At 40.9% G+C, this 17960-nt stretch overlaps 1 protein-coding gene across 1 annotated transcript in view; it reads right to left on the bottom strand.

The window, feature by feature from the left end:
• The window catches only part of CENPT (centromere protein T), a gene marked incomplete at its 3' end in the record, with an annotated part of 281323 nt that overhangs the window by 225330 nt on the left and 38033 nt on the right, over nt 1–17960 (bottom strand). The window contains exons 3-4 of the mRNA XM_089692549.1: nt 14274–14385; nt 7752–7890 (exon numbers count right to left, since the gene is read on the bottom strand). Of these exons, the coding sequence (XP_089548675.1) occupies nt 7752–7890; nt 14274–14385 (251 nt within the window). The remainder of the gene's footprint in view (nt 1–7751; nt 7891–14273; nt 14386–17960) is intronic.

Raw genomic sequence — 17960 nt, forward strand, 5'->3', positions numbered from 1 at the left:
GCACATGCTAACATTTTTGTTGACACATCTACAATAAGGAAATCATTAACCACTTGCCTACCAGGCACTTATACCCCCTTATTTACCAGGCCACAAATAGAGCTTTCTTTTGGTGGTATTTAATCGCCACTGGGCGCTTTACTTTTTGCGCTATAAATAAAAAATTGCAAAAAATTAGAAAAAAAAAAGTTTCTTTGTTTCTATTATAAAATTTTTCAAACAGGTAATTTTTCTCCTTCACTGATGTGCTTTGATGAGGCAGCACTGATGGGCACTGATAGGCGGCACTGATAGGCAGCACTAAAGGGCACCGATAGGCAGTACTAATGAGGTGGCACGGATAGCCGGCACTAATATGCAGCACTGATAGGCGGCACTGATAGGTGACACTAATGATGGGTACTGATAGACGGCACTGACTGGCATCACTGCTGGGCACTGACTGGCAGCACTGACTGGCACAACAGCTGGGCACTGACTGGTGGCACTGGTGGGCAGCACTGCTGGGCGGCACTGGTGGGCGGGCACAGGTGGGTGGCACAGGTAGGTGGCACTTCTGGGCACAGGTGTGTGAAATTGCAGAGTGGCACAGGTGGGTGCACTGCTGGGCACAGGTGGGCGGAGCTAGTGGGCGCACTGCAGGGCACAGGTGGGCGGAACTTGCGGGTGGCACTGCTGGGCACCGATCATCAGGGCACTGATCATCAGTGCCCTGATGATCGGTGCCGATCCCCGCTCTGACAACTGCCGGTTCTCGGCAGTACTTTCCTCATGATCTGACAGCGTGAGGAAAGTGCAGCCGAGAACCGGCACTTGCATTTCCCTCTGATCAGCGTGTCATTGGACACCGCTGATCAGGTGGTAAAAAGCCGCTGTGATTGGCCTTTTACCACATCACGTGATCAGCTGTGTCCGTAGGACACAGCGATCACGGAGATCGCCGGCTGCGCGCCCCCTGGGGCGCGCAGGAGAGCGCGTTCTGGGGGGACGTCATATGACGTCCACTCAGAACTGCCCGGCCGCAGTGCAGCCGTAATTCGGCTATCTGCGGTTGGCAACAAGTTAAACAAGAATGGAGTACATGGGAGGACACCACGGAGGAAGCCATAGCTGTCCAAAAAGAATATTGCAGCACGTTTGAAGTTTGCAAAAGAGCACCTGGATGTTCCACAGCACTGCTGGCAAAATATACTGTGGACAGATGAAACCAAGATTGAGTTGTTTGGGAAGAACACACAACACTATGTGTGGAGAAAAAAAAAAAGGCACAGCACACCAACATCAAAACCTCATCCCCACTGTAAAACATGGCGGAGGGAGCATCATGGTTTGGGGCTGCTTTGCTGCCTCAGGGCCTGGATGGATTGTTGTCATTGATGGGAAAATGAATTCCAAGACATTTTGCAGGAAAACGTACGACCATCTGTCCTCCAACTGAAGCTCCGCAGAGGATGGGTGATGCAACAGGACAATGACCCAAAGCATACAAGTACCGTATTTTCTGGCGTATAAGACGACCCCCTACTTTTCCTGTTAAAATATGGGGTTTGAGCTATACTCGCCGTATAAGACTACCCCTCTTCAAACGCACACCAAATAAAAATGAAAAAACATCAGATTTGATTTCAATATGGTATGCTATTTCAGTATGGTATTCCAATATTAATAATAATATAATAATATTCCAACACGCAATTCCTGCCACTGACACCAATGATGGGGTGCAATTCCTCCCACTGACACTGATGGGGTGCAATTCCTCCCACTGACACTAATGATGGGACACTATTCCTCCCACTGACACCAATGATGGGACACTATTCCTCCCACTGACACCAATGATGGGGCACTATTCCTCCCACTGACACCAATGATGGGGCAGGATTCTTCCCACTGACACCAATGATGGGGCACTATTCCTCACACACTGACACTAATGATGGGGCACCATCATTGGTGTCAGTGGGAGGAATAGTGTCCCATCATTGGTATCAGTGGGAGGAATAGTGCCTCATCATTGGTGTCAGTGGGAGGAATAGCACCCCATCATTGGTGTCAGTGGCAGGAATTGCGCCCCATCATTGGTGTCAATGGCAGGAATTGCGCCCCATCATTGGTGTCAGTGGGGAGAATAGTGCCCCATCATTGGTGTCAGTGGGGAGGAGGAATAGTGCCCCATCATTGGTATCAGTGGGAGGAATAGTGCCCCATCATTGGTGTCAGTGGGGAGGAGGAATAGTGCCCCAGCATTGGTGTCAGTGGGGAGAATAGTGCCCCATCATTGGTGTCAGTGGGGAGGAGGAATAGTGCCCCATCATTGGTGTCAGTGGGGAGGAGGAATAGTGCCCCATCATTGGTATCAGTGGGGAGAACAGTGCCTCATCGTTGGTGTCAGTGTGGAGGAGGAATAGTGCCCCATCGTTCGTGTCAGTGGGGGAGAGGAGCGGCTGCTCCTTCTTCCAGTTCGGAAGCTCGATTTTCGCAGGGCCGCTCGGCTCCGCCTCCTCGCCGGTGATTGGTCGCCTGTGTGCCTTTCCAGTGCTGGCGCCCAATCACCGGTGAGGAGGCGGAGCCGAGCAGCCGCGTGACCATCGAGCGGTCGAACTGAAAGAAGGAGCAGCCGCGCTTCCTGGACCGGATCGTCGTGGGACCGGAGCCAGGTAAGGTACAGCAGCCCCTCTGCCCATCCCTGTACTTAGTGACCGTTGGAGGAGGAGGGGGGGCAGCGCCGCGCCGCCCCTCGAAAAAGTGCCGCCCTGACACCGGCTCGCACCGGCGTATAAGACGACCCCCGACTTTTCAGAAGATTTTCAGGGGTTGAAAAGTCGTCTTATACGCCGGAAAATACGGTAATTCAACAAAACAATGGCTGCAACAGCACAGAATACGCCTTGTGGAATGGCCCAGTCAGAGTCCTGACCTCAACCCGATTGAAATGCTGTGGCATGACCTTAAGAGAGCGATTCACACCAGACATCCCAAGAATATTGCTACACTGAAACAGTTTTGTGAAGAGGAATGGTCCAAAATTACTCCAGATCGTTGTGCAGGTCTGATCTGCAACTACAGTAAACGTTTGGTTGAGGTTATTGCTGCCAAAGGAGGGTCAACCAGTTATTAAGTCCAACGGTTCACATACTTTTTCCTCACTGTAATGTGAATGTTTACATGTTATGTGCAATTAAACCATGGCAACATCTAATGTTTATAAACCATATAAATGCTGCGCTACATTCAAAAATAAAAGTGAATGTGGAATCCAATGACATAAATCAATATAGTGACAATAAAAAACCATATAAATGCTGCGCTATATTCAAACTAATTAAAGTGAATGTGGAATTAAATAACTTAAATAAAACAATAGCAATAATAATAAATATAATAAAAAATTGTGCTTAGTGATAACACAAAAATAATGGCAAAACACAAACTAAAATCAATACGCATGTGCATAAAAATGCACATACATATATTACACGTGCAAAATGTGAAGTGAGGTCAATCTAAATAATACACACAAAACTCAAAATCCAATAATGGAATATTAAGGTGAAAAAAGTCCAATAATGGAATATTAAAGGTGAAGAAATTTTGGTTTTGGTAAACTGTGTTTCCAATATGCTGTAAGGTGACCACAGGTGAAACAAAACGTGCAGGTATCTGGGTGTAGATAACTTGTGAATCCAACCACCTTCTGGATTAGCCTCTCACCTCATCACTTCGACCCTTGCGGGTCACAGAGCAGTATGGATCTCTCTCACAGATCCTCCAGGCACCACAGCACTCCAAAACCACTTCTCAGGATACAATATTCCCACTCAGCTCTTCTCCAAGTGTAGATGAAATATCACTTTCCCAGAATAAAACAAATGGATCCTCCCATAGTGTAGTAAGTTTATTATACCATTGGAACATCACATGTATAATAAAAAAGCACTCACGTAGCAGCCAGTCCACATTAAACCCTCATGCTCTCAAATGAGGATATGTGTATGTAAGTTGGGTGTACAGCTGAGTCCACAGGTGTACCAAGATGGCCGCCACGCGGTGACGTATTTCCGGCGTGGCGGCCATCTTGGTACACCTGTGGACTCAGCTGTACACCCAACTTACATACACATATCCTCATTTGAGAGCATGAGGGTTTAATGTGGACTGGCTGCTACGTGAGTGTTTTTTTATTATACATGTGATGTTCCAATGGTATAATAAACTTACTACACTATGGGAGGATCCATTTGTTTTATTCTGGGAAAGTGATATTTCATCTACACTTGGAGAAGAGCTGAGTGGGAATATTGTATCCTGAGAAGTGGTTTTGGAGTGCTGTGGTGCCTGGAGGATCTGTGAGAGAGATCCATACTGCTCTGTGACCCGCAAGGGTCGAAGTGATGAGGTGAGAGGCTAATCCAGAAGGTGGTTGGATTCACAAGTTATCTACACCCAGATACCTGCACGTTTTGTTTCACCTGTGGTCACCTTACAGCATATTGGAAACACAGTTTACCAAAACCAAAATTTCTTCACCTTTAATATTCCATTATTGGACTTTTTTCACCTTAATATTCCATTATTGGATTTTGAGTTTTGTGTGTATTATTTAGATTGACCTCACTTCACATTTTGCACGTGTAATATATGTATGTGCATTTTTATGCACATGCGTATTGATTTTAGTTTGTGTTTTGCCATTATTTTTGTGTTATCACTAAGCACAATTTATTATATTTATTATTATTGCTATTGTTTTATTTAAGTTATTTAATTCCACATTCACTTTAATTAGTTTGAATATAGCGCAGCATTTATATGGTTTTTTATTGTCACTATATTGATTTATGTCATTGGATTCCACATTCACTTTTATTTTTGAATGTAGCGCAGCATTTATATGGTTTATATTCACTTGATCACTGGTATATGATTTAATGCTAGCAGCTGTTTGGGGTTCATTTATTTTATTTGATAATTGTTTAAACACATTATTTGGAGCGCAGGAGGGTCACACCACTATTGCTAACATCTAATGTTTGTGTAGTATTACATTCAGCAGACTGTGTTCTTCTATTGTTGTGACTTAGATGACGTTCAGAGCACATTTTATGCCCAATTCAGGCAAAACTCCATGTAATCCCAAGGGGTTCACATACTTTTTCTTGCAACTGTATATGTCATGTGACTGTTTTTGAATCAAAAAGTTGCACACAAAAAAAATCCTGGAGTTCACTTACCAGTAACTCAAGTTCCTGAAGTCTTTCAAGACAACACCTAAGAGATGGGCACCTCCCTCCTTCAAAAACACTAACAGAAAGTGCTTCTGTCAAACCTGGGGAAAAGCCAGCAGGAATGTTTGCTTATTGCCAACAGAAGGGCATCACACCAGCCCAGGCCCTGCCGGTCCACCACAGGGGCAAGCCAGTATTGGCCTTTCACACGTACTGAAAAAGTGGGCCCAGGCATCTGCCTATCTGTAAAAGAGAAGAGATTGGGAGCCAAGGATGGACAAGAATCACACCATCAAAGGGTGAGAGCAAAAAGGAGGGTGGGTGGAAGACTGCAGACAACGCGTACAAGAATCCTGAATGGATGACAATTCCATCAGGTACCAAATGATGCATCTCCTCTGAACGTAGGAAAAACAGTAACTGTCCAGTAATGTTTTACATTGGAGGAGATGCATAAATCTCATGGGCTGTCCTGTAAGACTATCAAGAAACAATATTAGAATAGTAAATTAGGAGAGACTATTAACAATAATGAATCAGTGAAGTAGTGGAAGTGCAGAATTAAAAATAATCAGGATCTTGAAATAATCATAAACAGATCCCTGACCTACTGTGTTGTTGGCAGACCTTAAATATATTGTTAATGTGATTGGAAGGTGTACAAGAGAAATAAGACAGCCCAGTGTTTTTCAAATGGGGTGCCACAAAGAGTCCCCAGATGTGCCACAGGAAATTGACAAATACCTGTACAGTCAGATTATGAAAGGGTTCATGCGCATGGGTACCTTTAATTCGTAATTGCACCCCCATGCATCCAACTGCATCTATGTTTGTGCACACTAAAAACACAAAGTAGTACTGCAGTACAATGCACTTTGGTGGGGCGCAACTTAAAAATCATGCCAGCACTTTTTTTTTTTGCATGTTTTACAAGCATCAAGCGGGCTATTAAAAAAATGTAACACGCAGAAAGTGGAAAAGAGCTCCCTCACTCGGATGCACCTCCTTGTTTAAAAGAGTCTCAGACTAGTTTGCCCCAGCATTGTGTGCAATTGTAAAGGGTGCTTGACCAAAACAAATTGAAAAACACTGCTATAGCCTTCCTTTAAAAATATTGGCATTTAACACATCCCTGGCTATTCACCTTTTCCCAACTAGGGCTGCAATTAACAATTATTTTCATAAATCTAACAGTTGGACGATTGTTTCGATCAAATCGGAAAAAAAAAAAAAACAAAAAAAAAAACACTCCACAAACGTGTATAGTATAGGTAATACAGAATGTAAAATATATCAACTCTGGGAATAACAGAGAGAAGCGATGTATATACTACTATTAGGAGGTTGAATCTGGTACACACCAGACTCAGATCAAAATATTTCTTTAAAGAGAAAAAAAAAAAAAAAAACGATTTAAAAAGCTACCTAAAAACAGTTTTGCAGATTTTCAAACATGACTATGATATAGTATTATGCCTGACAGACTCCCTTGGCATAGGCAGGTAACTTGATACAAGCTACCTGCGCCTGCTGTCACTTATGCTGGTCAGACAAGCACTTATTAGAAAATTTTTGTTTTAAGAACATACGTTCGATTTTCTAATTGAAGTTTGTTTTTGACCACAGTGACGGGGAAATTCGAAGGAGCAGAAAATAAAAAACTTTAAAGTGGTTGTAAAGGCTGAAGGTTCTATGCATTAAGGTAAAAAACCTTGTTTGCAGCAGTGCCCCCAGCTGCCTCAATACTTATCGTCGTGAATAAACGAATTGCACAACAGCTTCGGCTGTCCCGATCTCTGCCTGCTCATTTGCTGAGACAGCAAGCAGGAGCCATTGACTCCTGCTGCTGTCAATCACAGCCAGTCAGCCAATGAGGAGAGAGGGTGGGGCCAAGCCGTGGCTCCGTGTGTGTGAATGGACATGCCTGCTTGGGTGCCCCCATAGGAAGCTGCTTGCTATGGGGGCACCAACAGAAAGGAGGAGCCAGGAGCACAGGTGGGGGACCCGAGAAAAGGAGGATCCAGGCTGCTCTATGCAAAACCACTACACAGAGCAGCCAAGTATAAACATGTGTGTTATTTTCCAATAAAAGCGATCCTTTAGTACCACTTTAATTGTAGTGCCTTATATTACCTCCAGTCTATCAGCTTCTCTGGATTCAGATGCTGATCTTCCCTGCACAGAGCCCTGTACTGAACTGTATGCACTGCACGGTGTATACTGACATGTATGAACAGTGTACTGAGCTCTATGTGTGCTGCACTGTATTTTCTGATATGTAAACAAATGCATTCTCTATGCATGCCAACTAATCGGCTGACCAACTAATCAATTATGAAAATAGTTGAAAACTATTTTCATAATCTATTATGTTGATTAGTAGTTTCAGCCCTACCCCCAACTATGGGAAGACAGAAAAATACAATGACAAACCCTAAAAGTAATCTTCCAATGCAGCTTCTCAACTATTTTTTGGTCATTTACCCTCAAGAGTACTTCAATATGGAAATAAAAATCACTTACCATTTTGTATTATTTTCTTTAATAAACTCTGTGGGGTGATATTATTTAATTCTTCTACAATATTATGAAATCCCTTGTTTATAGGCTTCTTCTTAGTCTTTGTATTAGCATTTCTTTTCACAGACGAATCTTCCAAAGCCTAACACAAAGAGACAGTATTAAAAAAATCTTTCAAATTATTTTTAGTTTTTATGTATTACATGCCGATGCCTGGAATTATTCTTTAGTTACATCAGTCCAATGCAACTACTGTATGTATATGACATACCTGGCCAATCCTGCTGGACACCACTACTGCAGTGATCTCCACTTGCTTCTGAGTCAGGAGCAGAGTGGCTGCTCTCCTGTATTGTGAACACAGGTGGTCACTCGTTGGGCATAAGAGCCATACAGAGAAAGCTTGCATTTTCTGACTGAATGCAAAGTGTTTATCTGATTTAACAAGGTGGAGAGGCAGGGTGATGACTTCTTGCGTAGTGGAGTCTATTCCAGTGATTTTCAGTGGTATTGACCAAGCTGGACCAATATAACATGCTAAAGCCTGGAATTATTCTTTAAAACAAAACAGAAGTCTTGCAATACTTGAGAAAATGAGGATCTGTGAATGGCAAGCATTTTTCCTATACTTTTGTGAATATGCACTATATATGCGCAGGTCTCAGGAATGGATTGTACAAATAACAGATAAACTACATAAAAGCCAGGGGAAAAGTAAGTTTTCATGATTGATTTGGACTAGGATTGCTGAAAAATTATCAGCCATTACTTCTGGTTAATATTATTAGTAAGTACCATCAATTAGAGCTCTTAAAAGAAGTCTGCTTTGTGCTAGTGTCATCCCCACAGCTGTAGTTAATGTGTCCAACTACCTAGTAGTCAGTTTCCCTCTTTGCCTGGTTCCTTAAATCTTCCCAAACATTTCCTTCTCCAGTGATCTCTCCCTTCTGATAGTGTGACCAAAATAGGACTTGATCATTTGGGCTTCAAGCGACATAGCCAGTTTGATCCCTTCCAAAATCTCTTAGTTTTATGGGCTGTCCACAACACACATAAAAATACTTATCCAGCATCAAACCTCAAATGAGTCAATCTTCTTTCTATCCTGTTTCCGTAGTGTCCAGCTCTCAAAACCCTAATTGAAACCTGAGAGAATGAGAGCATAGACGAATTTGATCTTTATTTTCAGCATAATTTCTTTGCATTTTAGAGTCTTCATTGTGTAGCTGCCATGTGCAATTCTGTGGAATATTTCATCACTGCTGGTTGCTTCCTTGGTTATGAGAGAGCTTAGGAGATAAAATGATTTACAACTTCAATCCTGTCACCATCAAGTTCAAAATGGTTGTCATTTTCTGTGTTCATGATTTTCGTCTTGTTTGTTTGTATTCAGTTCTAATTCCATGTTATGACTTTCAACTTCAGTAGATACAGCATTTCTTTGTTGCTAGTGATGAGCATTGTGTCATCTGCATAGCGCAGGCTGTTTTTTGTTTTTTGCTTTTTTCTCAGCTACCAACTTTAAATACTTGCAGACTCTTCCTCCAAATTTATTTTCCTGAAGATGGCCTCACTGTATAGGTTGAACAGGTAAGGTGACGAGATACATCCCTGCCTGACACCACACCACATTCTATCAGAAACCAGTCAGTGTTGCTGTATTCAGTTCTCACTACAGCTTCTTGATTTTTGTAGAGGTTCTTTATTAACTGTGTTGTGTTTAGGTACTCCCATTTGCAAAAGAGCCCTGCATACATTTATCATGATCCACACAATCAAATGCTTTACTGTAGTCAATGAAGCAATCTTTTTGGTATTCTTTGCTCTTTTCCAATATTTAACAACGGCAATTATGTCTCTTGTTCCTCGGCCTTCTCTGAACCCAGCCCGAGCTTCTGGTAGTTCTCACTCACTCAATCTAGGATTGTATTCTCCTTTGTATTATTTTCAGTAATAATTTGCTAGCATGTGGAATTAATCGTTCTGTATTATCATACAGGATTTATATAGCACCAACAGTTTGCTCAGCGCTTTACAATATAAAGTGAGACAATACAGCAACAATACAGTTCAATACAAGAGGGATAGGAGGGCCCTGCTCCTTGAAGCTTACAATCTAGTTCTGTACTTGTTACAATATTTGGCATCATCTTTCTTTAATACGGGAATGAACAGTGAATTATTCTAGTTAGTTGGCCAAGTTTTTTCCTTCCAGATCTGTTGACATAGCTGAGCTGATAGCACCTTCAGAGCCTCCGATTACCTCAATTGGAATCTCATTGATACGTGCTTACTTATTTTTCGATAAAGTTTTAATTGCTGGTACGACTTCTTCCTTTAGTATATCTGGTTTGTCTTTAGCGTCACTGCCTGGTCTACTTTCTACAAGGTTATCCACACGGCTTTATATATAGGTTTTCAGTATTATCTTTCCATCTCTTTTTAATATTCTCTGGATCATGCAGTATAAGTTTGTTGGAGTCTTTGAGCATCCCCAATCGAAGTTGGAATTTCTGCTTCCATCTTTTAATGTCCTGAAAAGCTAGTCTGATTTTAACTTTTACATGCTTTGCCTCAATTTTCTGACAAAATATTCTTGAGGTATCTCTCCCTTTATCTTTCCGAACTTGGAATTGATTCGATTCATTTGAGAAACCTTTTTACTATATCACCAGAAATGTTGGCTTGCCTTGTTTTCTAACTTTCTAGTTTCTTCTGAAATCCAAGGCAACTTTTTTCTTCATCCAGTGGTGTATTTTGAAAAGACTACAAAAAGACTACAAACACTTTGAAAAAGTATTCACACCCCTTGAAATTTGTCATGTTACAATAAAAAAACAAATTATTTTATTGGGATTTTATGTGATAGACCAACACAAAGTGGCACATAATTGCTAAGTAGAAGGAAAGTGATAAATGGTTTTCAACATTTTTTACAAATAAAATTTCTGAAAAGTGTGGCCCGCAGTTGTATTCTGCCACCTTTACTCTAATACCCCTAACTAAAATCTAGTTGAACCAACTGCCTTCATTAGTCACCTAATTATTAAATAGAGTGCACCTGTGTGTAAATTAATCTCAGTATAAACAGCTGTTCTGTGAAGCCCTCAGAGGTTTGTTAGACAACATTAGTGAACAAACAGCCTCATGAAGGCCAAGGAACACACCAGACAGGTCAGGGATAAAGTTGTGGAGAAGTTTAAAACAGGGATAGGTTATAAAAAATTATCCCAAGCTTTGAACATCTCACAGAGCAGAGCACTATTCAGTCCATTGTCCAAAAATGGAAAGAGACCACTACCAAAACATGGCTGTCCACCTAAACTGACAGGCCGGACAAGGACAGCATTAATCAGAGAAACAGCCAAGAGGCCCATGGTAACTCTGGAGGAGCTGCAGAGATCCACAGCTCAGGTGAGAGAACCTGTCCACAGGACAACTATTAGTCGTGCACCCCACAAATCTTGCCTTTATGGAAGAGTGGCAAGAAGAAAGCCATTGTTGAAAAGAAAAAAACCGTAAGAAGTCCCGTTTGCAGCTTGCAAGAAGCCATGTGGGGGACACAGCAAACATGTGGAAGAAAGTGCTCTGGTCAGATGAGACCAAAATGTAACTTTCTGGCCTAAAAGCAAAACGCTATGTGTGGCGGAAAACTAAAACTGCACATCACCTTGAGCACGCCATCCACACCGTGAAATATGGTGGTGGCAGCATCATGTTGTGAGGATGCTTTTCTTCAGCAGGGACAGGGAAGCTGATCAGAGTTGATGGGAAGATGGATGGAGCCAAAATACAGGGCAATCTTAAAACAAAACCTTCCAGCAGGACAAAAACCCTAAACATACAGCCAGAGCTACAGATTTAGATCAAAGCATATTCATGTGTCAGAATGGGCCAGTCAAAGGCCAGACATCAATCCAATTAAGAATCTGTGGCAAGACATGAAAATTGCTGTTCACAGATGCTCTCCATCCAATCTGTCAGAGCTTGAATTATTTTGCAAATTAGGATAGGCAAAAATGTCACTCCTAGATGTGCAAAGCTGGTAGAGATCATACCCAAAAAAAAGACTTGCAGCTGTAATTGCAATGAAAGATGGTTCTACAAAGTATTGTGTCAGGGGAGGCTGAATATAAATGCATGCAACACTTTTCAGATATTTGTAAGAAATTTTGAAAACCAGTTATCATTTTCCTCCCACTTCACAATTATCTGTCACTTTGTGTTGGTGTAGAACAAAATCCCAATAAAATACATTTAAATTTTTGCCTGCAATATGACAAAATGTGGAAAATTTAAAATGGGTATGAATATTTTTTCAAGGCACTGTATTTAGTGTAATAAAACTGTATATAGCAAAGCATGATGAAATAGATTTTGTGTTTAACATAAACCCCCATTGCTACTTGTCCCCATTAATGAATTCACGCACCCTTCTCCACTCCCCAGCCATGAGGTGACACACAGAACCCCCTCCACCTCCCAGCTGGGGAAACTATTCCCCCCCCACTCTCTGTCAGAGTCTTCAGTGACTATCCAGTCCCCAAGATGCACCATAGAGCTCCAAACTTAACCCAGCTGGAAGGGGTAGGACCACGCACCAAACCCTTCTACATCCTATATCCGGTCCACAAATCTGTGCCAGCCCAGCTGCCCCCCACCCAAGCCCAGACGAGACTGGCCTGCACAAAAAAATGGGGGGTGTCAAGGAATAACCTAAGGGGCAATTGCTCCCCTACAGTGAAGCCACTGGCTCCTTCTGCCTGGGGGTGGCGCTGCCCCCCTGTAAAATGCCACCCAATGCAAATGCCTTATTTGCCTCACTGCAGATTCACCCCTATCTTCATCTGTAATGTTCTTTCAGCTTCTTCACTAATGGTTTTAATATGGTTTCATAACTCTTCAGGCTCTCAATCTTCTGTACCCAGAACTGCAAATCTATTTAGTTTAATCCAGTAATCTTGTGGAAATTTTCAATATATCTTGGAAGGCCTCTAAAGATCTTGTGGTTGCTACCACAATCAGCTCCTGGTTTAGTCTTTGCTGTCAAAAGTGCAGATTTCCACCTCTGTCCTATGCAGATGTACTCAATTTGATTACGATTCATGCCATTTGGAGAGATCTATGTGTATACCCGATGCTTGTGGTGCTGGAATTGTGTATTCTTGATGGACAGTTAGCTTTGCAAAACTGTAAAAAGTTATCACCAGCTTAATTTCTTTCTCCTAAAACATACTTTACAACCACTGCATCTTTGGATTTACATCCTACTTTTCCATTAAAGTCCCGCATGATGATTAGTAGATCTCGATTCACTGCTTGATCTATTGTACTTTGAAGTTGTTCATAAAATAATTCTACATCCTCCATCTGCATCTGTTGTTGGATACACTTGGATCATGGTGACATTGATCGGCCTTCCCTGTAGATGGATTGAGATGACCATCATTGATAGTATCTCTTAGTCTTTGAGAGCTTTTTGTTGAGGATAAATGCCATACCATTTTTCCTGCAAGTTACATGACCAGAGTAGCATATCCTTTGAGTGAAAGTGTACCTGTCTGTCCATTTGAGTTCACTGAGTCCTAATAAATTGACGTTGGCTTTATCCATTTGATCTTTAACGATTTCAAATTTTCCTTAGTTCATACTATGTACAGTATGTTCTATGCTCCTATGGTGATACTATCTTTACAGCTTTTGATCTTTTTTTTCTGTCAAGCAACATAAACAATTTTTTCCAATACCAAAGAAAAATCCCTCAAGATAGGCCCTGAGGATTTCCTACTCTCAACCAGGCCAACGGGCATTACATTTTTGAGCTAAATGGAAGCCACATAGCCCTTAGGAGGGGTGGGATTCATCTCTTTCAACTCCGTCACATTCCTGTCCCTCATTAAGATCCTCTCTTTTTCATATTCTCACCTTCATCCCTTGGCATCATTACTGGAATGTTCTAATTTTGAACCCCTACCTTACTCTTAATATTACACAATTTAGTGACAACCACCCCAACCTATAGCTGGCATTTGCAGCAAGGTGCACATGGAAGGGCAATGCACATTACAAACAAAGAATTTCCCAGCACACTTACCAACCGGTCTGCATATCCACCAAAGTGTCTCTATCAGTTTACGTTAAAAACGGATTCTGTTTGAACACATTTGCAAATATATGCGCAAGCCACAGTGCCCATGTCAAGGGACCTCCGATTAAGGGCAGGTATTCCTGGAGGGAGCCCACACCTCCTCTAAGGAGGGGTGGGCAGCCTTCAGGCATACCTGTTCTTAATCTATCCTTTCTTATATGTGAAAACAAACAAGATTAGTTATAGACTCAACCAAGACTTGTGGGCTTTTTGTACTATTGGTATATATTTTAAATCAAAAGGCTGGTAGTCAAAGTACATGAACAACTCCTTTAATTAGGCAAAGACATGTATTAAAAACAAAATTACACTCATTGCTTTTTTTTTGTTTTTTTGTGAAGTTAGCTCTAAAATGCAGCAAACAGATTAGAACATACCAGTTTTCCAAAAGATCGTCTCACTCTTGCCTTCATTTGGCTTCTCAGACTCATTGTTGGAGATGCAGAAATCTTCTCTTGATGCATACGAGACACAGATGCACGACGAATACTAAGAAATGAAAGCAAATTTTTACTGATAACCAAAAGGTTTCTTCGGTTTAAGTGAGGAATATTAGGAAAATATAGCTACCACAAAATCAAGATCTGTTGATTTCTAGCAGAACCGATGTGTGGGCAGAGTTAATTTATACAGGATGCCATCTTCCACCTCTAATTTTTTGTACATGCTATACAGTGTATAGATGGACTTTGCAAACCATAGACAAATTACACATTTTTTGATTTATATTACACACAGCATTTATATTACTATTAGGCTATTGGCAGTGCAGCATTCCTCATTGATTGGAGCTTGATGGACAGTCCATATTGGATAGATACAATACATGATTGTTTGAAATGCATGCAGAGCTCCGATTACAAGTATATCGGTTGATGACACAACCCTAGCAGTACCTGCTACGACTAGCAACAGGTCATGATTGGCACATGCAGCTGCATTTCCTGTGAAAGCTCTTGGTAGCATCAGTTTAACAACCCCCTGATAAGGAGAGTTCACTATTCAAATGTTGGGAGTTTGACAGGCAAGTTATATTCAGCAGATATGACCTGTGGGTATTAGATATGCATGTAGAGGGCAGATACAAAGTAAACTAGGTGTTTATACAATTTGGCTACTCTCTGCTTAGAGTTGCAACATGTTATGAATAACATTGATCTCGCGCTAAAAAGAAATCCACCCAGTTTTATGGAGTAGGTGGATATTTTTCATGTGTTTGAATGAGCAGATTTCTTGATCTACCTGAAAGAATGTTTATTAAGGGATTCCGTTTGGAGCCTACCACCATAGATACATGGCAGGATTTAAGGTATGACGCCCTCTTTTTCCACACACGATTTGTTATATGGATTGATCTGTGTATGCTCCCCTTTCCAATTAGGGTTAGAGTAATATGAAGTGCATCTCTGCTCTCTTGTATGTCTCCACAACTCCACTCTCTTATTTGGTGGAAGAATGGGGTTAATTTTTTATAATCTTGGTTTTTATCATATATATTCATTCGCACACTATGGCATCTTTTTGTATTTAGGGGTTGTGACCAAGTGTGTCTCGATCTTACTCTATCTGCATAACAGGAGTATTAGGTGTCAGACTGTATGTTGTATTTAGCTGCAATCAGTCAGGGATGTTGAATTCCTATCACCAGATGCCCGGGACATGCAGTTCTGGGTGCCGGGCAAGAAGATTTTTTTTAAAACATTTAGCCCACCTGCGGGCAAGCAGCAGGGTTTAGAACCAATGGTCGGCTCTTGTAAAAGCGGTCCAAGCGGCTCAAGAGGGGGGATGCAGGCTAACCGGACGTCTGTGGAACTCCCCTCCCGCTTGGCGAAGGGGCGCTGTCGCTGTGTGTGTCTCTCTCTCTCTCTCTCTCTCTCTCTCTCTCTCTCTCTCTAGATCTCTCTCACATACACACACACACACACACACACACACACACACCTATCATCAATTTATATATTTAATTAATAATAATAATAAATATTTAATTAATTTATATATTTTATTTTTTGTTTTGTATTTTATTTTTTGTTTATTTCTTTTTAATTAATCTGGTTTATTACTGATTGTTAGCAGCAGATTATTTTATGTATTAAATTATTTTTATTTTATAAAATAAATCTATTTTTAAAGGAGATTTGCATTTATTTTGATATTTTTATTTTCTAATTTATACTTTGCATTTATTTTTGTTGTAATCTGATTGTGATCTACAGAAATTTTTATTTTTTATTTTATTTATCTATATCTATCTATCTATCTCTATATATATATATCTCTATATATATCCATCTCTATCTATCTATCTATATTTATTTTTGTTGGTAATATTATCCAATTATTGTTATGTGCAGATTAAATATTTTTATTATTTACATTTTTAATTTTTGTTGCTATAATTCAGTTATTGTTAACTGCAACCTTGTACTGTGAGAGTCCTATCCACTGGGTGGGGAGACAGAGCCTGTCCAACCCAGGACACCCAAACAACCAGGCAGTGCTTCTGCTGGCTGATCATAGAGGCGGACAAAGACCAGAACCACTCTGTCTGTCCCTATGATATAGGAAAAAGGAAGCGATGAGCATACAATCACTTTCCCAGATGGAAACGGCGCCATTTTTAAAAATGGAAAGCATTTGTTCACACCGATCTTGGTGTGATCAAATGCTTTTCAGGGCAGAAGAGGGATATGGGGTCTTATGGAACCCAGATCAGTCCATAAAGAGTACCTATCATTGCCTCTTGCTGTCACAGGTAAGGTTTACATGCCTCATGACAGCAGTAAAAGCTATTGGAAAAAATGTTAAAGCATCCGTCCCCGTCCCCCCCCCATCTTGGAGGGGTATGTAATGATTACTCAACTTTATGGCATTTGTATGGCTCTTTCCCCCCTCCTTATTTGGGTTTTGATTTATGGTAATTTAATTGAGCATATGTCACCGACACTAGGTGAATTTTGTATGGAAGTGGCTTTCATTTTGGAAATTTTGAATCCCACTGAAAACTAACAGTTCCCTACTAAAAGCGATGAGCTATTTGATATGTAAAGCACTGGTATACTAAGTACACAAAATGTAAAGATTTACAACTGTTAGGCTGCAGCAATTATCTACTTGCTGCTGTGTGACTACGTTGAAGGGCACCGAAACAAGTGTAGTTTAAGCTTTTATCAGCCATAATCTTGGAAAAACAGTTGTAACCTATTGATATTCAAATCAAGAAAAACATTCCCTGGTTACTCATAATGCAACTACACATTACTAGTTTTGACACTCTCATTTTAGCAAGTGATTTTTTTTTTTGTACTTTTCTCAACATTTGCATTTAAAAGCTTTACAACTCACTGTAGAGGTAACCTAAACTAGGTCTACTGGGCACTTATACCCCCTTCCTGCCCAGGACAATTTTCAGCGCGGTCACATTTTGAATGACAATTGTGCGGTCATGCAACACTGTACCTATATCAATTTTTTTTTTTTTTTTTTTTTAAGACAGATAGAGCTTTCTTTTGGTGATATTTAATCACCTCTGGGTTTTTAATTTTTTGCTAAACAAACCAAAAAAAGCTGAACATTTTGAAAAAAAAAGTTTTAGTTTTTGTTATAAAATTTTGTAAATAAGTGATATTTCTCCTTCACTGATGTGCGCTAATGAGGCTGCAGTGATGGGCACTGACAGGCGGCACTGAAAGGCAGCTCAGCTGGGCAGATATGTGGCATTGATGTGGCACTGACAGGTGGCACTGCTGGGACTACACTGATCATCAGGTCACACTGATCATCATTGCCCTGATGATCAGTGTAGATGTCCCCTCTGCTTTTCAAAGAGACTGATTGCTTCTAATTCGCTGCTTCATTCCCTCATTTAGGGGTGTTCAATATGGTTCCGCCTGTTAGACCGTCCTTGTGATTCAAATTTGGTTTTGGCTGTTTTGCAGAAACCACCTTTTGATCCAATTTGTGATATTCCTTTAGTCTTATTAACTCAGAAGGTGGTTTTAACATCTATTTTTTTGGTTCTGATCACTTTGACAAGAAGAGTATCACACTTGGCAGCTCTTTTG

Source organism: Staurois parvus, unplaced genomic scaffold (assembly GCF_062004578.1).
Source record: "Staurois parvus isolate SC_StPar_1 unplaced genomic scaffold, SC_StPar_1.0 ptg000594l, whole genome shotgun sequence".
Classification (NCBI taxonomy): domain Eukaryota; kingdom Metazoa; phylum Chordata; class Amphibia; order Anura; family Ranidae; genus Staurois; species Staurois parvus.